Source organism: Arvicanthis niloticus, chromosome 23, assembly GCF_011762505.2.
Source record: "Arvicanthis niloticus isolate mArvNil1 chromosome 23, mArvNil1.pat.X, whole genome shotgun sequence".
Lineage (NCBI taxonomy): Eukaryota > Metazoa > Chordata > Mammalia > Rodentia > Muridae > Arvicanthis > Arvicanthis niloticus.
In genome coordinates, this window is record NC_133430.1 from 15,344,558 (window position 1) to 15,371,933 (window position 27,376).

At 48.8% G+C, this 27,376-nt stretch overlaps 1 protein-coding gene across 4 annotated transcripts in view; it reads left to right on the forward strand.

Moving 5' to 3' along the window:
• The first annotated feature begins 16,233 nt into the window (after nt 1–16,233).
• Nucleotides 16,234–27,376, forward strand: part of Prima1 (proline rich membrane anchor 1) — a 50,352-nt gene continuing 39,209 nt past the window's right edge. For 2 of the 4 annotated variants that reach the window (XR_013106638.1, XM_076921325.1), the window contains exons 1-3: nt 16,234–16,777; nt 17,550–17,672; nt 23,327–23,462. Coding sequence is in view for 3 of the 4 variants with exons in the window: in XM_076921325.1 (XP_076777440.1) it covers nt 17,580–17,672; nt 23,327–23,462 (229 nt within the window). In the remaining variant the exon portion in view is untranslated. Of the gene's footprint in view, nt 16,778–16,831; nt 16,932–17,549; nt 17,673–23,326; nt 23,463–27,376 lie in introns of those variants that run through there. The other 2 variants (XM_076921323.1, XM_076921324.1) reach the window with 2 other exon arrangements.

Sequence of the window (27,376 nt, forward strand, 5' to 3'; positions counted from 1 at the left end):
TGAGTTCCAGGCTGTGGTGGTTTGACCATGAATGGCCCCATAAGCCTCCCCATACTGCCAAGTTCTGAAATTCTTTTCAGTGTTAAATCTGCAGTTCCTGGGTTGACCTGAGTCAAAGTCCCTAAAATATTACAGGAACCTCCTGCAGCTGCTGGTAGTGACAGTGTGAAGCTGCTGGTGGTGACAGTGTGAAGCTGTTGAGGGTGACAGTGTGAAGCTGCTGGTGGTGACAGTGTGAAGCTGCTGAGGGTGACACCGTGAAGCTGCATCTTTGAATCTTTACTGATGGCACTGCCAGCGTGGTCTTCCCAAATCACCAGTATCTGAGGCCATTGACACTTAAAAAAAAAAAAAAGCCATTAGCTCTACATGAATGACATTGCCAAAGTCTAGCCAGGCTCACCAGGCCACTGTCCCCTTCCCCCAAGTCATCTTTCCCTTTACCAGTTTCATCTCTCATTCCCAAGAGAGCGTAGCTGAATATGTTAGCTATGTTTCTCATCACCATAGCAAAATTCTTAACAGAATCAACTCAGAGAAAGAAGGCTTTGCTTTGGCTCCTGGTTGCACAGCTAACCCTGGGAATCTCCTGTCCACGGTAGTGGATCGATGAAGCTGTTTTCTGACATCTTGGAGGTAGAGCAGAAGCAGATAACTTAGGCTGCAACAGGGGTCACAACCCTCTGTCCCCACCCCTGTGGTTCCAGTTTATCACCTAGGTCCTGTGTCCAACTGGTTCCACAACTTTCCAAACAGCAGCACCAGCCAGAGACCAAGTGTTCAAACACTTAAACCTGTGGGGAGCATGTCACATTCAAGTCACAACCCGGGAACAGCAACCCTAGGACGTCACCCAACAGTTAGATATCAAAGGTGATGAGTCTTTCTCCCACAACACCGGCCTTGATTCTTCATCCTTCCCCAACTTTATAGAGGGTGAAGGACAACCACAAATGCCTAGATTCAGCCAAGCACAGCACTCGGGGAGGGAATCAATGTGGGACTGGGGAGAGGCACTATCTGGGGAAAGCTCAGGGCTGGAGCCGAAGGATGAGGGCCCTGCTAGGAAACAGAGGGTAAAACCTTCTGGGTAGGAGTCCAGCATATGTGTGAGTCAGAGGCTGGAACTGAGTATGCACAGGAAGCCATTGTGGATTTTCCCAGGCAGAAAGCATACCTGCTCTCAGATGCTGTGAGCTCCAGGCTCTTCTGGTGCTTTGCAGCTTGTGGTCATGTGTATCCACACCACACTGACAGTCACTTCTTTTTCACCCAACGGAAGCTCTTAGAAGGAAGGAGGGGGACCTTGTTCAGCCATTCTGATGCCCAGGGCTCAAGGCCTGGCACAGAGTTTTCAATGCAGACATGCTTCTCAAAAGCCAAGGGAGGGAGGTGGTAACAGTGTTTAAAGAGCTGTGAACCCCAACTGATTTTTCTACATCAGACCCCGAGAAAGCTGTGCACTTCCAAAAGTCATCAGGAACAAGCTGTGTGCCCGGCTGGCTGGTGCCAGTGTGAGCGCCAGTGTGAGCAGCAGGTCTCCAAGCTCCTGGGTGCTTCTGACATTTCTAACTAAAGTAAATGGCAAAGCCCTCCCTCCCTGAAAGATCTACAAAGCCCAGAGACAGACAGGTTTCCAGGCAGGAGCCATTCCCAGAAAATCTCACTGTAAACAAATGAAGCTGTAGAATTCAGTGAGTTCCCCCTTGAAGGAAAAGTCACCCAAACCTTTAATCATAAAGCAGGGCACACGATTATAGAACTTTGCAAATTGTCTCTTTCCAGTCATCCGCTCAGCAAATACAGTGAGTCCAGCTCCAAGCTGTCTTGGGAACTTGGGAACTTGGGAACTTGGGAACTTGGGATCTGAGATCCCAGTGGAAGTCCTTCCAAAGCACAGCAGAGGACAGGTCAGGGTGCTCCTGGTTAAGGCGGGAAATTAGTCCAGAAGCAAAAGAGATGGGGCAAGAAGATTTGGCAGGAGTCAAGGTAGTGCTGTAGAGATAAGAGTACAGAGGAGATTTTAGAGACATTTGTGATCTTAGAGCCAATGAGCAGGGGAGAGAGTCTAGGTATGCTCACAGTAGCCTGATCTGTCGTGTAAGTCTAGGTGTCACCAGCATGTGCGGGTTCAGGCTTCTATACAGGCTTATTGGATTTTCAGGCAAAGAAACAACAAGGTGTTGCAGGAGGAATTTAGGGGGTGAGAGACAGAGGAGCATTCCCCACAGCTCCTTTGGACCCATCAGTGGGCTGAGGGGACATAGTGTGCAGCCTCTGCTCCCGGCAGCAGAGAAGGAAGCTGAGCTCCAGCCCACATGGAACTCACTTTCTAGTGAGGGAGACAAGCCATAAACAAAAGGGACATAATAGTATAATGTATGTGCTACAAAGCTCGGTGCCCCGAGGGGGTGAGAGTGAGGTAATAGGCTTGCCACCAAGCCTGGGGACATGAATCTGATCCTTGGGACACACATGGTGGAAGGAAAGAAACTATTCCTACAAATTGTCCTCTGACTTTCACGTGTGAGGTACCAGAGCCGGTGGGTTGGATGTAAATAAGGCAGGGCTGTCTGGGTGTCTTGGTGTGTTTGGTGTTGATATCACAGAATAGCTGAGATGGCTCCGTTTACAGAGAGTAGAAGCTCATTTGTCACATTTTGGGGGTTTGAAAGTCTAAGAATGAAGTGCTGGGAGGTTTGGTGTCTGGCAAGAGCCCTGTCTGTTTCCAAGATAGCATCTTGTGCCCTGTGGAATGTCGTTGCTCATGTGTCCCCAGGGCAGAAGGGTGTGAGCTCACGGCATCAAGTCCTTTTCATTGGAGCACTCATCCAGTCAGAGGAAGAACCCTCATGGCCTAAACTCCCACTAGGCCCCAGCTTCCACACTGGGCTCAAGGTCCCAACATGAACTTGAGTGGCACGAAGTTCTCAAACCATAGCAGTATGTATTATTGACAAAGTGGTAGCTGAGTGACAGAGTAGGTCCTGGCGACTGGGCAAGAGCTCTCTAGACATCAGGAATGGCCTGGCTGAGGCAAACTCAGGTCAGAGGGTTTGAGAAATAACAAGATGGCTGACATGGAGTCGCAGGGGTTGGGGGGGGGAGCGGTCTATGACCTCAACAGGCTGCAGAGAGACAAGCCATGGGAGACAAGAAGGCAGTTCCGTAGGACTCAGTAGCTGGGGTTGGTGCAAACTTCAGGAGTCTGACCCCGAGTGGTTTATTTTAGGCATATTTAAGCACATCACACTTTAGTGAAAACTTTTCTGGAAATGTAACTCAGTCCCACCTTGCTTAATACAACATACATAAATCTCCTTGAGGAACAAAGTAAGCTAACTTCCAAATCAGACGTGGCTACATCGAAGCATACTGGGAAGCATACTGGGCAACTCAGAGGGAGCCAGTGGCAGTGGGTCTTTAGCTAGTGATGGCCCTGACTTAGGATAAGTCTGCCACTGAGTCAGCTCCTGGAACACGAAGCTGGAAGAGTTAACAAGGCCAGAACTGAGCTGGTTTCCAAAATTCTTCAAGGTCTCACCAATTTTAATAGAAACCATAATACAATCAAAAGTATACTAATGTCACTGCTTTGCCCCTAAAAATCATATTAGAGGATATCTAACCCTTCTGGAAAATTCCCTTAGACCTGCAGAAAAAGAGGCCTGTAAGCCCCTCAAGTCATTGCCATTTTGATGAATGGTTGATTCATCATTCACATGCTGACAATTTTTACAGAATACACTTTTTGCCTTTTCACACAATTTGAGTCTGGGGTCTTTCTTCAGTGATTCTTGGACCTTAAGAGCTACAGTTAGAGCCAAGGTCACTGGTTTAGTAAGCACATCTGTGCACAGCCCTTCTGGGCAGATAACTGACAATATATTCCTTCCTTTGAAGGAATAACCTGCGTGCTTAGGATTTCAGTTTCCCCCGTTGCTTATCTGTGAGCACAAAGACCTCCATTCATTCCACAACAGGGGTCACGGAAGGGAAGAGGTGAGAGGGACTCTGGTCCCATAGGCTCTCTACATTGGGTTTGTTCAATAATGCTGCCTCACCAGCCCTCTTGGATGTATTCACCAAGCTCCTGAACTCAAAGATGGATAGCAGATGCCCGGCTAGGAAAGGAGCCAGACTCATAGCTATGAGAGGGCCAGGATTTCATGTGGGCCTGCTCTGTGGAGGGCCTGGGCTACAGGCCCAACTGGGCATTTTTTATTATTTCTCATTACAGACAAGCAGTGTATTATCCACTTCTTTATTTTATAGTCAGCAACACAGAGGCTCAGAAAATCCAAGAAAACTTTCCAGGTTTGTCCTGAAGTCAAGTGACACCAAGATCAGACTTCTCCCTGCAGACTTTCTGAGTACATTCTACACTCTGTTCCGGTGTATTTTCTGCTGCTATAAGAAAATATCTGGGGCTGAGTACTTTGCAAAGAAAGGAGTTTTATTTAGAGTGTAGTTTTAGATGTTGTAAACTTTCTTTTAAAGTATGTTTTTTAAGGAGTTATTTTTAATTAAATATATGTGGGGGAATGGCTGTATACACACAGGCATGTGAGTTCCCAAGGAAGCCTGAGATATCAGATCCCTTTGGAGAGTTATAGGTGGTTGTGAGTCTAGGAACACGACTCAGGTGTTCTGCAAGAGCCCCACTTGCTATTAACTGCTGAACCATTTCTCTTGCAAGAGGTTAAAACATTTAAAACTAGGATTGGTAAGGGTTAAATGATAGACATCATCATGTTGGCCGTTCGTGTGAAAGCAACCGTGTAACAGGGATCCAGTGAGGGCAGTCCTCGCTTTGCATGGTAAGTCACTTTCACAAGAACTAATGCAAGGCGTCTTGCGCTCTGTGCTCACACACAGAGCAGGCCACACGAATCCCTTTTACGGGCAGTGCTCACAATAACCTAACTACTGCCCACTAGGTCCCACCCCTTTAAGGTCCCACGGTCTCTTAGCATCATCACACTGATGACTAAGCCCTAGCACATGAGCCACATTCAGCCCATCTCACAGTCATATAATCAGACTCCATCATGAAGTGTACCGTGCTATGCCTGAGATGGAGAGAAGGGGCGTAGGAGGAAGCCATGGGAATTAGTGGAGTTCCCAGGAGGAAAAGGGATTATGGGTAGAGGAAGGAGCATGAGCAAGGACAAGACGGTATATACCAGCAGACATAAAGATGTACAGTATACATAATATGCAGTGTATATACATTTGTATAAAGGTACAGTGAGTCAGAAGGGGAGAAGCCTGGGGTGGAGGTTCCTCAGAGGCTATGTCAGGGTGCCTTCTGGACCACTTTAAGCAGGGAGAAGATATGGTCCCATTTGCAGATTAGTGCTGTGCATGAGAATGCGAGACCTCAGGGAATAGAGCTCTCCCCCTCTCTGATGTCTTCCAGCTGCCGCAGCACACGTCGTCGGGGCTCAGCTCAGTCCAGGAGCTGGAGCTGGCTCAGTCGCCCTGGCCAAAAGATTGGTCAGCCAAATGGGCCCAAGCAAATGTTCTCTGGATCTCTTGTTTGGACTTCCTTTTGATGTAGAAAATGGCACTGGGCCAGAATGACAATCAACCATGCCCAGACCTGAAAACTTCTCCAACTCTTGGCTCTTTCTTAGTGGTAAAGAAAGGGCAACCAGAAGACTTGGGATGTGACTCCATGATAGAGCCTTTGCCTACCATTCTTGATGACCTGGGCTTGATTTCCAGCACTGCCGAGAGACGGAGAGGGAGAGGGAGAGGGAGAGGGAGAGGGAGAGGGAGAGGGAGAGGGAGAGGGAGAGGGAGAGGGAGAGGGAGAGGGAGAGGGAGAGGGAGAGGGAGAGGGAGAGGGAGAGGGAGAGGGAGAGGGAGAGGGAGAGGGAGAGGGAGAGGGAGAGGGAGAGGGAGCGAGGGAGAGGGGGCGAGGGAGAGGGAGCGAGGGAGAGGGAGAGGGAGAGGGAGAGGGAGAGGGAGAGGGAGAGGGAGAGGGAGAGGGAGAGGGAGAGGGAGAGGGAGAGGGAGAGGGAGAGGGAGAGGGAGAGGGAGAGGGAGAGGGAGAGGGAGAGGGAGAGGGAGAGGGAGAGGGAGAGGGAGAGGGAGAGGGAGAGGGAGAGGGAGAGGGAGAGGGAGAGAGAGGCAGACTGTCTCTCTGCCTCTGTGTGCACGTATTTGTCTGTGTATATGTGTATAGGTCTGTCTCTCTGTTTATGTATGTGTCTGTCTGTGTTTGTATAAATGTCTGTGTTTGTGTCTGTGTGCATATATTTGTGTGTGTGCATGTCTGTCTTTCTGTATATGTATTGTTTGTCTCTGTCTCTCTGTGTCTTTGTGTCTCTCTCTTTGTGTCTCTGTCTCTTTGTCTCTCTCTCTCTCTCTCTCTCTCTCTCTCTCTCTCTCTCTCTCTCTCGGAAAGATACAGATAATTTTAAATCAAGGCTAAAAGTCTGGGCTTCTTTCTGGCTTCTTTATGCCCACTTCTGAATGTAAACTTCTAGCCTCAAAGATTTAGACTAAATGTGGTGTTGGGAAAAGAACAAACTTGCATTTTGAGGTGGAGAAAACCCTCATGCCACACACCACTGAGGACAGATTGCTGCTTCGATTTTAGGTCATTGACAGAAGGTGGAGCAGACCACAGAAGGCCCAGTGATGTCTCCCAGAAAGCCCAGGAGAAACATGGGGGCCCCTCCCTCAGACCCACGAATGGTGAAACATCCTCTCTCCAGAGGCACAGCTGTCTGTGTTGTGCAGTTGGAGTCACATAGTTAACTTAGCTGGAGGTGGTGAATGACTGGGATACGGTCACTGTCTTTGTAGACAACCGTGTTTATTTGCAGTGTTTAAAAGTGAAACGGGGATTGGCTCATTTCCAAGTCCCACGGTGAGCATCTCCCAGTCAAATGAGCTTCCGTTGATTTCTTTGTGTTTTGCTCGAGAGCATCCTGGATTCTTGTAACACACTTCCTTTTACCCTTCAAAATCAGTACAGTGGGTTCCCTTCAACCAGCTGTTACTTGAGAAGCTTCAAGAATCATCTGTATTAACTCTTCCAAAAAAACACTGTAACTTTATTGTATTTAAATACTATTCTAATCCATAATGGGGAGAGCAGTCCGGTGTCACGATTTTAAAAATTCTTCCAAGATTAATATAGTGAGAATCAAGGTGTCTAACTCTAGAGTCCAGATCTATTTGTTTGTTTTTCTGTTTGTTTTGGAGACAGAGTTTTTGCTATGTAGCCCAGGCTAGCCTCAAACTTGTGACCCTTCCTCTGTGCTGCAATGCCTCGTGAGAGCCTAAAGAACATCATCTCCATACTTAAGAGGTCATTTCATTTGATTCCACACAGCCACACAGATGGTCCAGATATATAATATCCTCACTGATACATTGTTCCACTTCATTTAAGGGGTTCCACATAAACCCCTTAGTTTTATGTGCCTCAGAGGTTGTGGTCATATACATGGAGTGAAGTGCCCCAAGGAGGCTAGAGGAGAAAATTCTTGTAATAACCCATCGTGGGTGTGCAGTCCAGGGCAGAAAGAAGGAGAAATGCAAGTGAGGCGGGATAAGAAGAAGGACAGCTTACGGGTGATGCTGAGCCAGCCACGGTCTTGCCAGGGAAAACCGCCAGCTGTTCAGTTGCGCAAGACATACTGGACTAAGCCATATGGAGCCGCAGATGAAGAAGGGGAGATAAATCATCCAAAGATCTTCCTGGACCCTGTCATTGATCAAAGTTTATCCCCAAGAGAGTTAGCTCCCCTACACCGCTGGGTCTATTCCTCAGCCCTTATCGACAGCTGGAGGGGGAAACTGGCTGCTTCAGCTCATTGTGTGAGGTTGGTAAGACAGAGATTCTGTGATTCTAGCCCACTCTGGTTGGACTGCATTCCTGCAGTGGCCGCTCCCATGATGGGTACCACAGCAGCTGTGTTCAAGGTCAGCTGCCCAAGTGAGGGAGGATGGGACCATTGGAGGCATCTGGAGATGGGACGAAGGTAGCAACTTCTGTTCTCTCTTCTTAGCAGTAGTAGGAGGAAACAGACCTGTAGGTGCCCAAACCATCTGCTATGGTCTAGTTCATAGTCTCTTGCCCCCATTAAGACTCACTATGGAGCTTATTGCCCCAGTATGGAAGTGGCAAGAGAAAGTTAGGCCTTTAAGAGCTAATTAGGAAGTTTCCATCTATAGAGGTGCTTCAGAGTTCTCATGAGTGGCTTCCCATGAAAGCAAGCTTGCTTTCCTCAGCTGCCTTCTCTGTCACATGGCTTTGCATAGAAGCTGAGAAGATACTGGTGCCATATTCTCTGGCTGCCAGAACCAAGAGCCAAGATCAGCTTCTTCCATTATGAATTCCCTGGGCTTAAGGGTTCTATGACAGGAAATGGACCAAGGCAGATGCAGCTCCTCTCCTATAATATTTACATCTAATTTAAGGACAAAATTACCATCAATCTGAAATTTAAGAAAGTCCAATCTTTGATGTGGTCAATTCCAACTTCCTAAAAAAAAAAAAAATGATGGAAAAGATTAGTAAGCTAGACTGGAGTTTTATCCCTGCAGCTGTCCAGAGGTCATGACTGACACCAGTTATCTTTCCTTTCCCCCTCTTCCATTCTAGGCTTCCATCTGAAGCTCTTAACCTGAAGATGTCTGGATTCTGGAGTGAAGATCTCCGACTTCCAGGTGCCATAACAAAATCATCCAGGCTGGGCAGCTCAGTCAACAGGGACTGATTTTCTTTCCATTCTGAGGGCTGAAAGTTTCAGACCAAAACTCAGAATGGTCAGTCTCTGATGAGGTCAACAGCTTGTACCATGACCTTTTCTCTAGGGTGACAGACAGAACTAATAAGCTCTGGATTTTCTTACCGTTTAAAAATAAGGTGTGATTGGCCCCACCCCCATCCATAGCCTTAGTTGAACTTAATTACTCCTGAGAACCCTATCTCCAAATACAGCTACTCTGAGAGAGCTTCATTGTATGCATTTGGGGGTGGGGGGCGGGGGAGGATCAAAATCTGATCATAGCAACAGGCATATACTTCTGTGTGATAACAACCCTTGCCGCCATCCCCTCCAGGAGTCTGTCCTTACTCTTGTTCCATTGACATGGGAATTCCAAGATGCCAGGTCACAGTCAGTGTCTTGTTTAGTGGGACCCTCCCACTGACGAATGCTTCACACTTTGGAATCCAGGGCCATTAGTTCTTTGAAGTCCAAGATAGCTGGGATACCGAGGCATAGCTTTGCAGGTTTCTCGCCAGCAGCTAGATTCATGGGCCAAACTGCTCCCTCTGCTTGATTCCTTGACTTGTACATTTTAGTTATTGTAAACACGCCTTCTGGTTCTTACTGTGTCCTAGAGAACAGCCCTCTAGTCCAGGAAATCTCATCTCTAAGCTGGATGACACAGTTTATTCTTCCATAGATCATTCTATTGTCTATTGGAAGCACTGGGTAACCAATGAGAGAGGTCCTACCACCCTGCCTAACTGATTTCTGACAGCTACATTTGCAATGGATGCCCTCACATGAGAGATGGCCCTGACTTCACCCATAAATCAATCCATTCACTGCCTGCGGGCTTCCTACACCACTAGAGTTTTAGTTGTGTTATTTGCACTTTTTTGAGAAAAGGTTTCTCTGTGCCCTGGCTGTCCTGAAACTTGTTCTGTATACCAGGCTGACCTTGAACTCACAGAGATCCACCTGCCTGCCTCTGCCTTCTGAGTGCTGGGATTAAAGGCCTGCACCATTACCACCTGGCCTTACTTGCACGTTCTTAAGCTACTGCCCCCCATCGTTTACCTCCCTCACAGAAAGCAGCTCAAGTCTACACCTCAGGCTGCCTCTCCTGTATTTCATTTCCTGTCCTTGAACAAAGATGGCGTCTTGGTTTTATCACTGTGAACAGACACCGTGACCACAGCAACTCTTATAAAGGAAACATTCAATTGGGAATGGCTCACAGTTCAAAAGTTTAGTCCATTATCATCCTGACAGGAAGCATGGCAGCATGCAGGCAGACATGGTAGCTGAGAATCCTACATCTGGATCTACAGATAGCAGGAAGAGACAGTGAGCCATTAGGCCTGACTTGACCTTTGGAAACCTCAGCCCCTCCCCCCAGTGACATAATTCCTCCAGCAAGGCCATACCTCTTAATTGTGACACTCTCTTTGAGCATATGGTGGCCATTAGACCACCACACATGGCATGCACCAATAGTCTATTCCCAGCTAGCACCAGTGTGTTGTATCAGTCTGAATGTAGTTGAAGGTCTGCTTCTCTTCCCCACTACTAGACTTGAGATGAAGCTCCTGCTTGAAGTAGAGCATCAAATTGAAGAAGAGCTATTCCTGACGTGAGAATCTGGGCCAACCATCTAGCAGCTAACCTGCTGTTTCTGGAGCCACTCAAGAGTGGCCTTAAGTCACTCATTGTTGGACAGCTGTTATTGCCATCCATCGGGATGCCCAGTTGAGTGGTCCTTCTTTTCCTCTTGGTGTATGTGTTCATGATTTGTGTTTGAACACGTGCGTGGACATACAAGCACATGTGTATCTAACTGAGATTCTCATACCTACAAGACAAGCACTTTATTGACTGAAATGTCCCCAGACCCTGATGTGTATATTTTTATTTAACCTTTTATCCATTCTTAGTGAATTTCATGTTATTCACCCCAATTCCACTCATCTCCTCCCATCTCCTTTACACACTCTACCAGTTCATTGATAGGTAGATATTGGGGTGGACCAGCTCAAAGCCCTGGATCTGGGCCTGGTTGATAGCTGAGCTGGTCAGCCCACCAGCTCTCCTGTATCCACACCACCAGGGGGAGCTCTTCAGTACTGCCCCAACTAGCTCACTCAATGCCACAGCTGGCAAGGAGCAAAGCCAGCTCTCCTGCTCTCATGTCCTCAGGGTTGGGTCACTCATGCCCGGGCCACAGCTCTACTGTGGTGCCCACTCAAGGTGCAGGGCCCCTGTTCTCCTAAGCATTTCAGCCAGCGAGGGGCAGGGGCAGCTCTCCTGTTCTCATGACTTTGGGGCCAACTCTCCCACCTGCCACAGGTGGCAAGGGACAAGGGGCAAAGGGCGAAGGGGGAGTCTCTCCCTCGTCCACAGATGTGTATATTTTTTAAGTGTAAAAGCAGACAGACAAGCTACTCTGAGAGACACCCCCCCCCTTTTTTTTTCCGGTTTTATCGAGACAGCATTTCTCTGTGTAGCCCTGGCTGTCCTGGAACTCAGAAATCCACCTGCCTCTGCCTCCCAAGTGCTGGGATTAAAGGCATGCGCCACCACCGCCTGGCGAGGGAAAACCCTAAGTTCATTCAGAGTACAAAAGTGAGCAGAGTTTCTTTGAAGAAGGACCATGTGGGTCTGGGAAGATATCTTAGTTAAAAATATGTCTGTTCCCTAAGCTCAACAGTGCACATTTATATTCCAGTATTGGAAAGGCAGCAACAGGAGGATCCCTGGGGCTCAGTGGCTGGCCAGCAACTGACTTAGCTTAATCAGTGAAAGATAAGTGTAAGAAAGGTAAGAAGGCAGGGACAGGGAAAGGAAGAGGGAGAGGGAGGGAAGGAAAGAAGGAGAAAGAGAGAGAGGAAGGGAGGGAGGGGAGAGAAAGAAAAGAGAGAGAGAGAGAGAGAGAGAGAGAGAGAGAGAGAGAGAGAGAGCCCATTGTCTCATGAACAGACACCATGACCAAGACAACTCTTATAAGGACAACATTTAATTGGGGCTGGCTTACAGGTTCAGAGGTTCAGTCCATTATCATCAAGGTGAGAACATGGCAGCATCCAGGCAGGTATGGTGCAGGAACTGAGGGTTCTACATCCTCATCTGAAGGCTGCTAGCAGAATACTGGCTTTCAGGCAGCTAGGATGAGGGTCTTAAAGCTCTCACCCACAGTGACACACCTATTCTATCAAGGCCACATCTTCTAATAGTGGCACTCCCTGGGCCAAGCATATATAAACCATCACACTCATCTCAAAAATCAAAGTGGAAGTTTCCTGAGAGACAACACCTGAGGTTGATGACCGATCTACACAAACATGTGCACACACCTCCACGTGCACACCTGCACGTGCACACCCTCACATATACATGACCACATTCACACAGAAATGTTTATATGTTAATCAACACTCTTGTTAGCTTCCTATCTGTCTCCCACCTAGTTATATGGATCTCACAACTCAAGTATCCTCATAGCCATGAGAGACTTGGTCCCCCTGAAATAATTATGTTCATGGTGTGTCTTCTGACTTGGTATATCCCTGGCCTTGCCACCACACTGACCTGCATTGACACAAGCGAGTGAATTTCCACCATCATGGAATCCAGCTCCTAGCTTTCAGAGCACAGCCGTCTGCGGTGATAAACATTAGTTGGCGGGGGGAGGGGGGCTTTTACCACACCTTAGATCATTTAGCTCCCAAATAAAAGACACACAACCTTTATATTGATAATAATTCTATTTTAACAATGGAAAAAGTAATTCATCAACATTCCAGATAAGTCAGGGGGCCCTTGACTGTTAAACATTTTCAGGCTTATCAATTCAAACATCTCTGCAAGTTTATAAGGTTCAACCTATTTCTTATAGGAACCTTTGGACGCAAGACACTGGGGGTAGCTATGCATTTGGTCCCCCCATTTTGTTAGCTATCCCTTCTAATCAGGTCCGGGCTTGGCTTTCAGTCTGTCTTGTGGGTGGTAAGAGTGTTCCTTAAGCTTTATGATGAAGCACAGCTTAAGTGAACAGCCAATGCTCTAAGCCTATTGTTTTATTCTTACAATGTTCAATGATGACAGAAAAGGTCCCCGACCAACCCTTCATCCTTACAAGGAACATCGCTCTCACTCGGAAGCCTTTGATCCCATAAGGCTCCGTCTCCCACCAGTTCCTCATTCCCATTAGCCACAGATGAAGCTTTAACAATTCCCATGTCAGGCCTGGAGAGGTGGCTTTGTGTTTTTCCACTCTTCCAGAAGAACTTAGTTCACTTTTTAGCACCCATGGGTCATTTACAATCGCTTGCAACTCCAGTTCCAGGGAATCTGATGCCTCCTTTTGGCCTCTGAAAGTACTCCTGAGCATGTATTCACCCACCTCCACATACATGTAATTAAATATTTGAAATAAGAACTAATCTAGTCAAGTTGACAACCAAGATCAGCCATGCATGCAGGGACAACCTACATGTACCACAAGTGGTTTTACCAAATAGACTTTATACACAGCATGTCTGGCTTGAATCTTGAAAGGCCATGCCTGGCAGGTCTATTAGACTAGATTGAGATGCACAGAGGACTGGTAAAGCACACTCCGGGTGTGTTTGTGACAGTTTCTCCAGAGATAATTGACAGATCAGAGAACCAACGGATTGGCAAAGACACTTCCTGAATGTGAGAAGCGCCATCTGATGGGCTGTGTGCCTATACTGGAGAAAAAGCTGAAGGAGGGTTTTCAGTTCAGTGGGCACAAGCTACTTCTGTTGAGAGGAGATTGTTTGGAGGGTGGGCTGTTACCATCACTTGCAGACGACATAAGACCCTCTGGATTTTCTACTATTTGACTGCAGATTTGCATCAGTGATGTTCTGAGCTTCCAAGACGCCTGCCTTCATCTGGGGCTGGTTTGTTGTTCTCTCTTGTCCTGAGGCTCCCAGTTTTGTGCACTTAGTAATTTATTCCCCGATTCTGAAGCCTGCAACCAGATCCTGTGAGACTATGTGTCCTCTGATTGTGTACACCTGTCTAATAAATCACCTCTTACCAGTCCATTCTGTTTGTTTCATTCCTCTGGAGAAACCTGTCAGATACACTTCGGTGAGGAATAAAATCCTAGATCAACAATAAGGTGGTGGTGGTGGTGGTGAGTGGGGATGCCGTGGAAAGGGAAGGACAGAGGCAAACACAAGATTAGGTGTTGTCAAGCTGCCCAGAGCTGAGAGTGCTGTCCAGTGCTCTGTCACACCTACTGGACACCCCCTAATAGGCCAAATGGAACTGCTAGACTCCACAGCCAGGCCTCCCTCCATTCCTCATCTACTCTCTTTAGCTGGTCCATGTTTTCCCAAGGGGTGGGGGGGGGGATTCTCTCCTAGTAAAGTCACTTGGTGATTCTTGTCATTAGACATCCCAAGCTGACAGAAGATAGGACCTATCTAGGTCTTTCAGTGTCATGAGGGACCTATTACAGAAGATGGTCTTTATTCTAAATGAGGTTGTGAGGTCCCTAGTGTCAGACTCCCCAGTTTCATGGGCTAGGAAGTGGGGGGACCAGATGACTCTCCAGAGGTACACCGGTTAAATCCAGAACAGAAAACTGAATACCAACATACAAAACCAACAGGGTTGCCCCCGATGTGCTACGTAGGTAAGGATGACCTTGAGCTTCTTTCTCTTCTTCCTGTCCCCAGCTATACCTCCCGAGTACTGGGACTTGAGGTAGGCCCACCATGCCCAGTTTATGCTGGACTTGGGATCTGACCCAGGGCTGTGTATATGATAAACAAACACTCTCACAACCAAGCTACCTCCTCAGCCTGGAATGCCTTAACCAACCCTTCAATTGGAAGTTAGTATTTATGAATCATAGAGAAATAGCTGTGTGATTCTGACTAGGTGACATCTCTGGACTCCCCAACTGGAACAATTGCAGGATTTAGTGAGGACTATGAGACTGAATTAAAAATGTAACGCAAGTAGCTTTTTCATGTAGCAAAGAGGTCCAGATATCAGGTGCTGTTGTCTTAGCTAAAGACTGGAGTCCTGTCCTGGGCAAAACAGTTTGATTGGCCTAGGCTACAAAGACAGGAAAAGACGTTTAATTGCAGCTGATGAACAGGCCTCAGTTCTATGCTTCATTGCCCTTTTCCAGACTGTCCTGGTTACTGTACTAGGAAACTCCACCCTCATCAAACCCTTCTCCATCCCTTCTCCCTGACTAAGTGTATATGATTTGCTATTGTTTTCCTGTGCCCGGTACCCAGCACTCTGCTGGCTCCTACTAGGCGCCTGTGAATACTGTACGAAACCAATGACTGAATTAACAAAGGGTCAAATGTCTCCATAGTTTTGCACAAGACCAGACCTGCTGGTATGTTCCCACAGCCCCAGGCCATTTTGCCCTTTCAGCTAGTCTCCATTTGTCTGTTCTCTTAATCAGTGTAAGCCGGACCCCTGTCTCAATGACAGTGGGATACCCCAATGTTAGTGTTAACAGGGTTCCCTGATCTCCCCCACCCCCAGGGGATCTTGATAAGGGAAGGCCTCATTCACATCTCCTGTACAGGATCTCTGGTAGAACTGGGCATGTGGGGCTCACAAGCTCATCACCTAGGCATGCACCAAGGAGAGGCCTTGCAGCTGTGCTCTGATGAAGGGGCCTGCTGGAGAACTGGTCTGAAACCTGCTTTGTGAAGCACTTTGTACTTAGTGTGAGTTTATCTGGAGTGACTCAAGGGTGCCCTTGGGGACAGGCAAGGGGAATTAAGTAACTTTCTTAACCAATGAGCCTTGGTATCTACTTTCCACTATAAGCCTCTGGTTCTCTTATCCAACCCCAGACAGGATTGCCTGGCTCTTTGGGATTTTGACTGGAATTGTCACACCCCCACCTCCCGGGAACATCAGTCAGAGCTCTTAATAAAACGCTATCACCACATAGCAGGGCGCCTGCGTGGCGCCTGGGAAGGTTTTTGTAGGGTAGGAGCAGCAAGCAGCTTGTTTGAAGGAGATGCAACCAGCTTCTTCTTGAAGAACCGACTTGTTGATAATTTGCATCAAACCGGAGTTTTCGTGTGGTGAAGGAAATGCCCTGGGGGAAAAGGCTTTCCCTGAAATGTCAACTCCCCCTAAGAAGCAGCTGAGTAACACAGAAGTCTCGAGGTCATGACTGCCAAATGGAGGGAGGTCAGGCACATTGCTTCGGAAGGCCGGCCAAAACCATCCCAGCTCCGCACACGCAGAATCTGAGGGGAAAGGGGACGTCCACGAAGATGGCGTGCAGACCCGGTCCCCACTAGTCAGACCTTACTACAACCTCCCCGCAACCTGGGGATGAACTTGAGGGAAGGGCAAGCAGAAGCAGGTTGCCACTGTCACTGGGAGTCCTCGGCCTCTAGGGTGAATAAATAAATTATTAAGCGCCCAATACACAATAGCCTCGCTAGATGGAGACGAGGAATCATTGCAGCGGCGCTGGCGGCCGCGGCAGCGGGGAGCGCGGGCGGCGGGAGCGCACCCGGGAGGGAGGCGGGCGAGGCTCTGGCTCCGCTCACGTCTGTTTTCCTTTTTCGTGCATTATTTATTTCGCCTCCGCCCGCGGCCCTGCTGCTGGAGCGGGTGCTCCGGGCCGGCGCCTCTCGCCCGCTGCCTCCCGCGGGCCCCGGGCACCCTGCGCCCTGGGCAGCCGCTAGGCGCCACCGGGAAGGGCGGGGACCGGGGCGGCGCAGGGACCCGTGGCGGGGCTGAAGGAGGACGCGTGCGACCGGCTCGCGGAGGACCCGAGGACACTTTCCCCGCCCTCTGCCTGGGCAGCCCGACCGGGACAACGGGCTCGGAGGTGGCCGCCTTTCCCGGCCCGCGCGCGGCCAAGTGGAGCCTGGAGCCCCGTGCGAGCGCGCCGCGCCCCGGGTCCCCAGATCAGCTGCCCTGGAGGCCCAGGCAGCGCGCAAACTTTTGCTCCAGCGCCCCGCGCTCGTCCTCTGCAAGTGAAGCCCCCGAGCGCGCGCGCAGCCGCCAGGGTGAGCTTGGAGGCCCCGCCTAGAGGGCGGGGGACTGGGGAGGCGGCTGGCTTTAAATGGGGGCCGTCCGGCCGCTGAGAACAGAGCTGCTGTGGGGGGAACCCTGACCTCCCTTCTCTGTGTCGACGATCGGTGGGGGTCGCCACCAGGCAAGGTGGCGTGAGGCATCGGAGGGTTGCGGGCGGTTATGGGGGAGTGCAGGAAAACCTACGCCTGCCCGGGAACAGGAGCTGGGGTTTGGGCGGCAAATGGGGGCACGCACGGAGGTACCTATGTGGCAGTGTGCGCAGTGAAGTCCCTGGGGCAGAGAGACTACACGCAGCGAGTGATTTGGTGGTACTGTGCAAGCAGAGTCAAGGAGCGTGCGGGCGGGAGTCGGTGGAGGTGCATGGGGGTCACAGTGCGTGCGCGCGCCGAGTGAGTGATTCTCGATGGGTTTGAAGCGTACTCCCAGTCAGAGTTGTGCATGGCCGTTTCTGGGGTTGTACGAGGTTCAGTAAGTGTGTTTGGATGTTTCTGGAGGTGTGCATGGGATCAAGGTGTGCATGCAGCATTCTGAAGGGGAGGGGGTGTGCACCAGGATACGTAGGGTGTGAGTTCTGGGAAGCACCGAGAGTCAGCGAGTGTGTGCGCGCTGGAAGGAAGATGAAGACTTGCTTTGCGCAGGTGCCCCAAAGTGCAGGGCAAGTGAGTCCTCACCGCGTTGGTTCTTGAATTGATGCTACCGTGCCTGTGCAGTGTCCACCTGACTCAAGCCTTGCTCCCTTGGCAGTTAGCTCACCAGTGGGCGCCGCGGGCCGAGATGCTACTCCGGGACCTGGTGCTGCGCCATGGCTGCTGCTGGCCCTCACTTCTGCTGCACTGTGCGCTGCACCCACTCTGGGGTTTAGTTCAGGTGAGAAGCGGGTAGAGGCCTCCTGGGAAGGGGGTCGGTCACTTCAGAGCTCGCCCTACAGCCACCCACTGAGTGGTCCTTGGGGAGATTTGAGGAGAAAGAAAAACTGGTCAAGTCTAACATGCACTGACCCTAAAAAAAAAAAAAAAGAAAGAAAGAAAGAAAGAAAGAAAGAAAGAAAGAAAGAAACTTTATAAAGAGCCTCAGTTGTGGCCTGCGGCCTGCAGGACTGAATATAGGAAGGCACTTAGAAGGCACTAAGATGTCAGATTGAGCACTACTGCAGCTTTTGGGGGAAAAAAACAGAACTTATAAACAAACAAACAACAGCAATAACAAAGGAAAAAAAAAAAACCCGAATGATCCCACAGTGATGTCTTCCTATCAGATTTAACCCCTAAACTTTAAATTAGCCTTCCAACTGTCTTCAACCTGGGGTAAGGGCTGTGGTTCTTGTCAGTAGTGTGGCAGGGGAGGTGGATGGTGACACACCATTCCTGCAGAACGTAGTCTGTGAAGACTGCTTTGAGGACAAACCCTCACCTTTGGCATCCCAGTCTTCAGGGCAGAGACCAAGTACCCACAAACTCCAGTTACTCAAGGCAGAGAGGTGATTGGATGGAATGTCCCCTAGACCTGCCCAGAACCCCCATGCCCAGCTTGGTCCTTTACCAGCAGAGTGACGGAACATACTTAAGCTCTGATCCTGGGTTTCGCCTTCCTGCTTGTTATGGGGTCAGTTCTTGTTTGCTTAGTACATCACCTGGACCACAGGAAGCGTGGTTAGTAGCCATGCCTGCCTCTGGCTTATGATTGCTTTGTTTAAATGTGCATTGTGTCAGGAGTCAGGGTTGTCACTTCTCAACACTTGCACCATTGAGACTAGGTCCCTTTGTTCAGCTTCCAGTTGAGCCCCATTGCAGCGTTCACCTGTCTGTATACTCAGGTGCTTAGATCTCTGTCTTCCCAAAACCTTTCAGCTAGGACGGAGAGAGGAGGGATGACAGGGACAACGGAGTAGCCACGTACCTTAGAGGGCTCTAAAGAGAAGAGCCACCATCACCTGCCCTGCCCGTCAGAGGACTAACAAAAAACAAAGCAAAGCCCCATGTCGCTGTCCTACAGCCAGGCAGTGTTTACAGAAGCCTTTGTGCATGCATGTTTCAGATTCTCAGACTCAATACAAATCAATTCTCATGAAAATCAATTAGAAAAGAATCCTTGAGTAAAATAGAACGGGCCAGATCTTGGCTTGAAGCTCTGGAAAATTCATCTACCGATGATAGGGGTAGAGAAGCCGGAGGAAAGGAAGGGGGCTTGGCAGTGCATGGGTCTGGGTTTTTTTTTTTTTTTTTTTTTTTTTTTTTTTTTTTTTTTTTAGCAGGAGAGCTGGATCCAGGGAGGGACACAGAAGGAGAAGGAAGCACACATGCTCATAAGGTCACGTGTTTCTTTTAAGTGGAGAGAATAAATCCATCAGACCCTTGGAGTTTCCCAAACACAGAAAAATATCTCAGAGCCATCATTGCCTAAGAATCCCCCAGAGAGTAAAGGATAGGTCTGATGCAACCATCCTGTGTGATTAATGGACCACTAGATGAGGCCAGAAACCTGGGTCCCTCATGTGGCAAGTTTTTCCCTTGAAATCGGTGAAAGCCTCTGGCTGTGGCAAGGTGATAAGAGTTGCTTAAGCCCAATGTCATTTAAATTGCCAAGGGTGGGAGGGGCCATTCCTTAACCCCCTCTCCTCTGTCTGTTGTGATTTAGGGTTCTTCTAAGTTCACTTCGGTTGATTTTCTTTTCTTGTAAGGGAAGAGGATAACAGGCTGGCAGATTTATTAGGTGTGACAGGAGTGTGTCTCCTCAAGTCACTGTGGTGCTGGCCTAGCTCGCTTAAAAGATGCCAGAAGCCATCATGGCTTGTGGGCACTTATCTAAAGCAAGTGCTAGGGAGACAGTCTTGGATCTGGCCTTATGCGTGTCTGTGCTCTGGCAGGAAGCTATCCCAGACCTAGTAGAAGCTCAGCTCCCTTGGCTTGCGCTTTCCAGCAGCAGCCTTTACTGGGCACTTCCAGATGACAGGCTGTGTGTCAAGAGCCAGTGGCTTAGTGGTCCCAGTCATTGTGGCGCTGACAGGCTGTGCCGGTGATGTCATTGAACAAATGATTCCAGGCAAAAGCTCTCGGGAGGAGCAAATGGCTCAGACCTGGAGCTTGGAGAAAACCTCCCACAGAGGTGCCACCACTGAGATGTGACAGAGTTCTGGATACGCCAGACAGTGAAACATTTGACAGAGGGAACAGCCTGAAGCCAAGGGCAAGGATGAGGCATGGAAAGACCTGGAGAGGGAAGGAGAGGCAAGCTCCTAACTGTCTTGAAGTTGAGATTTGATTCTGGGACTCCTAGGCACATGGAGAGTTCAAAGTCAGATATGACACCTTCACAGATTGTCACTTTAGACATCTTAGCCTAGGTCGGCAGGGAGGGTAGATTCTGATTCCAAAGCACAAGACAAGATGGCAAAGAGGCACACGGAGAGGGGCAGGGCTGCCATATTGCACATATGCCAAGTCTGGGTTCACTTTTAGTGTAAGTCTATTCTGTACCGTCCTGGGGATATTTGTAAGATATACTGTTTACCCATAATTCAATTTAACAAGGCAATTTCCCTGGCAATACTAGGTAAGAGGCAGGTGCTACCCAGTAGACACTGGGTTACTGCCAGCGGAAGGCAGTAACAGAGAGAATGTGGAGACAGAGGTAAATCCTGAGTATGTTTAGGAGGAACCGTCCACACTGGATGTGAGAGCACAAAGTGACCTCGAATCCAGCTTCACTCATATCCTCAGGATGTAGGCAAAACGCAACCAAACTCTCTGCCAGGACATCCCACAAATGACCTCCAGCCCCTTCTCAATAAAGCCCTGTTTTTCCTTGTCCATGTTTATGTCCCTCTGCTTCCTAACTGTGGACACTCTGATCAGCTACATCTGCCTCCTGATGGTGGGGCTCTCCCAACATGAAGGGCTCTCCCTGGAGCTGTGAGTCAAACTAAAGTCCTCCTTCCTTAAGTCCCACAAATGAGAAAAAGCAACCAAGACAAGCGTCAGGTGGTCACTGAGTCTGGACAATGTTGGATTGGATGCTGGCTGTGTCCTTCAAGCTTGTTGACCCCATGTCTGGCCTGTGGTATGGCTAATAAGCGCCCTATATCTGTCGACCTCATAAAGGGATGACAGCGTGTCCCTAGCAGGGCTTAACATGTTCACCTGCTCAGGACAAATACAACACTCACCATCTACTTGTCTGCCCCAAGACACTTACAGTTTGTGTGAAGGGACAGACAATATAAAACAGCAGGGTGCTTGCCTCAAAGAGGAATATTTCCAAGGTGATGAGGCAACAATGAGCAGAGAGGCCCAAGTCTGGCTGTAGGGACAGCTTATCACAGATGATTGTGGAAGAAAGGGCTTTGAGGGGTGAAGAGAAGCCTGCTGGTGGATAAAGGGGTCAATAGAGGGAGGCTTATCAATCATAGGCTCATGTGCAACCAGCCTATAAGAACTCCCCAGCTAGAGCCCACCCCTGGGCAAGAAAGACAGCCCCTTCTTGGTCCTTCTGTGAGGACAGGTTCTTGAGCCGTGTTCCCTTGGGTCTCAGTGGAGCCTTCACATGAGAGAGACTAGGATCCATTGATTTCTAAGATGCAATGAACATCCTCATTTCTTCCTTCTTCATCCCTGAAACTTGGTCCCCAATCTTCTTGTCTGTCATTTGATCATATTAAAAAACACTCTTATATGTTTTCATTCTTGTGCCCTCTTGAAAAAAAAAATAGGTCATTGTGTCAGGCCAGGTCAAAGCAGTGTGCCGCTCCTGAACTCTGTTCCATTCAGTGTGCCTGGGAGACTGGGGAAGGAATTGCTTTGGCTGGGCATGCTTGAGCCCAGAGTCTTAGACAGTGATGACCCAGAACAGGGCAGGAGTCAGGCCAGACTGGGGTATGGGCTCAGACATATGGTAGAGTATCTGGCCTGTTTACCCTGATTCTGACAATCGAATCATGTCGCTACAGGAATGAAGGAAGTTTATGCTGTGAGCAGTGTAGCCTTACCTTGGGAAACAGGACTGTTTCCAGGGTCAGAAACATAGTCAGTGGCCCTTTAAAAATGCTAAGAGGTGCTCCAAAAGAGCCTGTGTTGGCCTCTTAGATATTAAGTTGGGGCTATAAAGTGGTCCAGCCTCTTATTGCCACCCTGACATCCACTATGCAGCTGTTGTGCCACCAAGCACATTGGAAGCCTCCCTCACACAGTAGAGGAACTCTAGGGTCCCCAACTGTAATGGCAGGCTGGAATAAGTTGCAGGGACACTGGAATTCTGTGTTTCTAAATGCTTACATGAAGCCACAATAGTTGATCATGCCTCTCACTGAGGCAACATGTCCCCAACTCTTTCCTTCTTGTCTTGAAGCCAACTTTGGGCTCCTGGCTTAACAATCCTCTGCATATAGAGGGACACTGGTAACTATCTAACCCATGGTTCTCAGACTGGCTTTATCTTTGTTTGACTGGGAGACTAAAGCAAAACACTGCAGGCCCAGCTCCCCTGCAAAAGTCTCCGTTTACTGGTCGTAGGAAAGGCAAAGGCAGGAATGTGTCAGAGTTTCCAGAGGGGTTTCCAGGACACAGCTGGAGTGAGGAAGTATTGTTGAGCACAATAGTCTCTAGCTGACATAAGGAACCAGAGACCCACCCTGGGAAGACCTCAGGCTCAGACTGACAAGGCATGGGTTCTGGTCCAGTCTTTGATGTTTGTTCATTCATTAGCCAGCTCTCTGTGAATGCTGGGCCCTTCCCTTGGGTGTCAGGTTTTAATAATGAGAGGGAAGCCAAGGCATAGAAAGGCCTGTCCTGGCATAGCTTACAGTCCTGAGGTAAGGACAGGTTGGAACTAAGCAGCAGAAGTGAGCCATGGTACCAGGGAACCTTTGAGAAGGAGATTCGCCCTGCTTGTGGAAATGAAAGCAGAGCTGAGGGGTACCAAGGGGCGAGGTGGAAACCAGAACAGCCACCAGGATAACATACGCAATGGCCAAAGATGACAGGAGGGTAGGGAAGGGACAGGACGATACACAGAGCTTGCCAAGGGCTGCTTAAGCCATGGCTTGTGGGGCCATGGGGTCCTCTGAGTAGTAAGGAAACACTTGGGGGTCAGTGGAAGGATTGAGGTGATGGGTTAGATATTTTTCCCACAAAGCACTCAGCTGCTATACAGAGAGCGCCAGGAGATTAGTTACTCTGTCCATTGGTCACGTGGGATGCAGACAAAGGGTCAGTCAGGTAGGTCTCCTCTCCAAGATGGGAGGACTGTACCCCAGACAGACAAAGAAAGGCTGAAGGACTTGTGACTAGAAAGGTAAAGACTCAGCCCGTGTGGTCTCAGGAAGACAGACTTGGGTCTGGGGACTTAGATGATGGAGCAGCTGCCACTCTCTTGGAATAACTCCTTAGACTCCTATCTATTCTGCCTGCTTTGGTCTCAGTGACCCAGAATCCCAGGTTGTGGCCTGGAAGGGACCTGGGGGCAGGCTCAGCTTGGCTTCTAGCTGCCTTGTGGCCTCTTACATCTCTTGGCTGTGTCCATATCTGCAGGTGACACACGCTGAACCCCAGAAGTCTTGCTCTAAGGTGACTGACAGCTGCCAACACATCTGCCAGTGCCGGCCCCCACCGCCTCTACCCCCTCCACCCCCACCTCCGCCACCTCCCAGACTACTCTCCGCCCCAGGTAAGTGAAGACTCATTCATTGTTTGTTGGCTTGCTTGTTTGGGGGGGGGGGCATGTTACTCTATATATTTCCCTGGGCCCAGGAACAGCTGATGAACGAGAGGAGACGGAGGACAGCTCTGCCTTCTTTGTAATTTTCCACTGGCCGAGCGGGAGAGAAGCCAAGACCCAACTTTCCCCTGCAGTCTGCAGAACGCTATTCCCCCAGAATGCTCCTGCAAAATGGAGAAGAATGCTTCTCCATCGGTTAATCGGATAAAAGTCAATCTCCATTTGATAAGTGACCCAGCCTGGAACGTTCCGAGGGCCAGATCTTTAAAGGGGGCAGCTGCTCTGTATGATCTTAAATACCCCACCCACGCAGTTTAATTTTCAATTCCGATGCCTGTTTAAGAAGGCAGTTAGGGTAGAGCCGAAGGCAAAGGTCTGGGAGCCGAGATTCACTCTTGCATTTTGATCATTTGTACCCAACCTGCTGAAGCTCTTGGGCTTGTCTCCTCCCTGGGTGACTGCATTTCTGAACCATTTAGTTGCCTAATCATGAAAACAAAAAAAAAAAAACCTTTTTTTTTTTTTTTTTAACCCAGAAATGGCCTCAATCCTGACTTCTGCATAGTTAAGTTCTCTGCCTACAAGTGGTGGGTCCTGGGGGTCTTTCGAGGAGAGGCTTAGCTGTAAATAAGTCTCTCCTGGTATGACCTGTAGCATACCAACGATCATGTCTCCACTGAATCAAGTGTGGGTGTGTTTTAAATAACCTTGATGAAACTCAATTTCCGCCAGGCTGTGTCTAACCTCTTGGCACCCAGTGGGAAATACAGAGGGCAGGGCCATCTTTGAAGTTTGTGTGGGCTCTTTCCTTTTTATCAGCTCCATGTGACCCTATGCTTCTGGGAGTGTAGCTCCAAATAACCTTACTTACAGTCTCCTTGCTTACTTTAAATCTATATGAGCCAGAGCCCTTGGGGCAAAGCTTAGAATTGCCTGAGATCACTCAGATGCAGGTTTTAAGTGAGAACCAAAATCCACCAAGCATCTCGTGGACCATGATGGTATCCTTCAGTATCTTCAATCCCTGGGTGCTCTCTGGCTTGCTTATCCCAAAAAACCCCATCTGCCTGGGCTAAGAACTGTCATCTGTCCATGGAGATGTCGCCTCCTGAGACATCCTCTCACCCCATCGACTAGCCCCTAGGTCCGTGTGCTGAGATCTGATAACTCCCCGCATTCAGTTACAGTCTTCAATTCCTCGTGAGTTGCCACACACCTGGACTAGGAGGCATAATCTGTCCTTCTGTGATCACTAGCTCCACAGAGGGCATCATATCAGTGACCCACAGTGTGGCCTGTAAAGACATGGAAATCTTTGGCAAGGACACCGGAAATTCCCCCAGTGCTTAGACCAGATTCTACCCCTAAATGTCAAATTAGCCCTCCTGCTGTCTTCAACCTGGGGTGGAAGCTGTTTCTTGAAAGCAGTGGCTGGGGGGATGGATGGATTATTGCCACGTGACCCACTATTCATGCAGAACCTGGTCTGTAAGATAAATGGGACTGTCCTGGGTTGATATGGAGGTTGTGCAAAAAAGACATCCAAGTAGAAAGACTAGCATGAACAAAGGCTGGCAAAGGCTGTAGGACTTTACGACATACGTAGGACATACATAGGACTGTATGAGGCACATCTTGGGTATCACAGTCTTCAGTGGGGTTGTCTTGATCCATTTTCTGTCGCTATAAGACAATACCAGAGACTGGGTAGCTTATAAAGAAAAAAGCTTTATGTTGGCTGGAATACCTAAGACTAGGGGGAAGCATCTGGTAAGAGCCCCCACGGTTTCATGCCACAGTGGGTCAAAGGGTGGGCAGGCAGATGCATAGGTGTCAGAAACAAAGCTGTCCAGAGCTGATTGTTCTGTAGCATTTCTGTTCCCAAGAGAACACATCCGGTGTCACGAGAAAGACATTAATCCCTCTTTAAGATGCCACCTCCACGTGTCACTGTGTTGGCAGCCAACCAAGTTTTAACAGGAGTTTTGCTGGGGCAAATGACATCCAAATCACAGCAGGGTCAAAATGGGGCAGATCTTCCAGCCCTGTGGGTCTCCAAGGCCTGGGTGAGCAAGCTGCATCCCATCTCATGGACCACGATGGCTCACCGAGGTCCCCGTATCCAAGCACTACCTTTCATTTGCCTTCGCTTTTCTGTGTATGTCCATCCTGGTTTCCATAGGATTCTTTGCTACATAGACAAGAAACCAGGACCATTTGCTAAGATAGAAGGGGCCCCTAGAATCAAACAGATGAAAACAAGCTGGCCCTTTAAGATATTAATCATAAGGCTTATGAGGGAATCCAAAGGAGCCTGCCATGTTGTTGGTAGCGTTGCTGTTACAGATTTTGTTTTAGCTTCTGTCACTGCAACAAAACACCTGACATAATCACCTTACTAACAGGAAAGGTTCCTTTAGACTCCATCTCAGAGGATTCAGTTATGGCTATTTGACCCTGGGCTTCAGATATGTGCATCAGTACACAGCCTGTTATGGTGGAAGAGGATGACGGGGGAAGCCTGTTCGTAATCTGGCAGCCAAGAAGTGAAGGAAGTAAGAAAAGGTTTGGGGTCACAGTATATATCCTTCAAGGTCAGAGCCCTAATGACCTAACTTCTTACTTGGCCCTGCCTCCTAAAGGTCCCATCTCTTCTCAGTTGCACCACAGATTGGGCACCAAACTGTCAACACATGGCTCTTGGGGGACATTCAGAATCCAAACTGTAAGAGTTTCAGTGTGTTTGTGTGCTGCCTAAGGTCTATGGTACTGCAGGGACACAGGCCCGTCTTTTGGGACAGTGATGAGCCTACAGAGATGTCAGGCAGGCAGATGGCGTACGATCGCACCTCCTGCTTCAGAGACAATAACTTCTTTTAAAAACTTGGAGTGTGTGTTAGGGTTGAACTGCCAGGCAAGATTGTGTGTGTGTGTGTGTGGGGGGTGAGTCTTGAGATTATTTGATGTCCAGACCTCTCTGACACATGAAGCCAGGCTGGGTGCTATAGAGGGGGGGGTGTTGAGGGTGCTGTGTGGTACAGGGGACAGAGCTGAGCTGTGGGCAGGAAGGTGATTCTGGATGAGAATAGATGTAAGTTCAAAACAGTATCTTAGCTGTAAGCCGCAGAAATGACTCTTCTGTCTGTGATGGATTGTGATCTTAATCACCCTCTATCACCTTCTCCCGTTCCACTCAGTCTGCACCGACCCACTACCTGGCTTCTCACCCTCCTCCTTTCACACCCTTTACTCTTATTTGTTGGTGCCCCAGTGAGCTTCCGTATAGTTACTCCTAGAAGCATAGGTGAGAGGTTATTTCTAGGAGTGTGGGCAGCTTGCCAGTGGTTACACCACTGAAGAAAATGTCTCTTTCTCCATCAGCAAATCTAACTGGCTATGGATCCTCAGAGAAGAGTGGGACTTTGTGAGACCCTTCCCTTGTCCTTGACAGAATATTGCCAAACCCAGTCTTATGCAATTAATTATAGTTCCCAGGAGTGCCGCAGGCATGTCATGCCCGGAACACAGCATCCCACAACACCGCATACCTTCCTTTGGCTCTTACCTTCTTTCTGATCCTTGGAGAAAGCAATCAAGTTCACTGTGGGCCAGACTTTCAACACTTATTCTCAATGCAATAACAACAAAAACAAACAAACAAACAAACAAATAAAATTCTCCCTCACCATATACATAAATATTTCGAAGACACTTGTGCTGATAGATAATATCCATTTAGCAAAATGACAGTGGTCACTTCCTCATGGTCTACAGTATGAGCTTTTGACCACTTTTATAAGTACCAAACCCAGTTTCCTTCTGGTTGGTTACCCCCATAACGGCCATGCAGCTGTCATATCAGT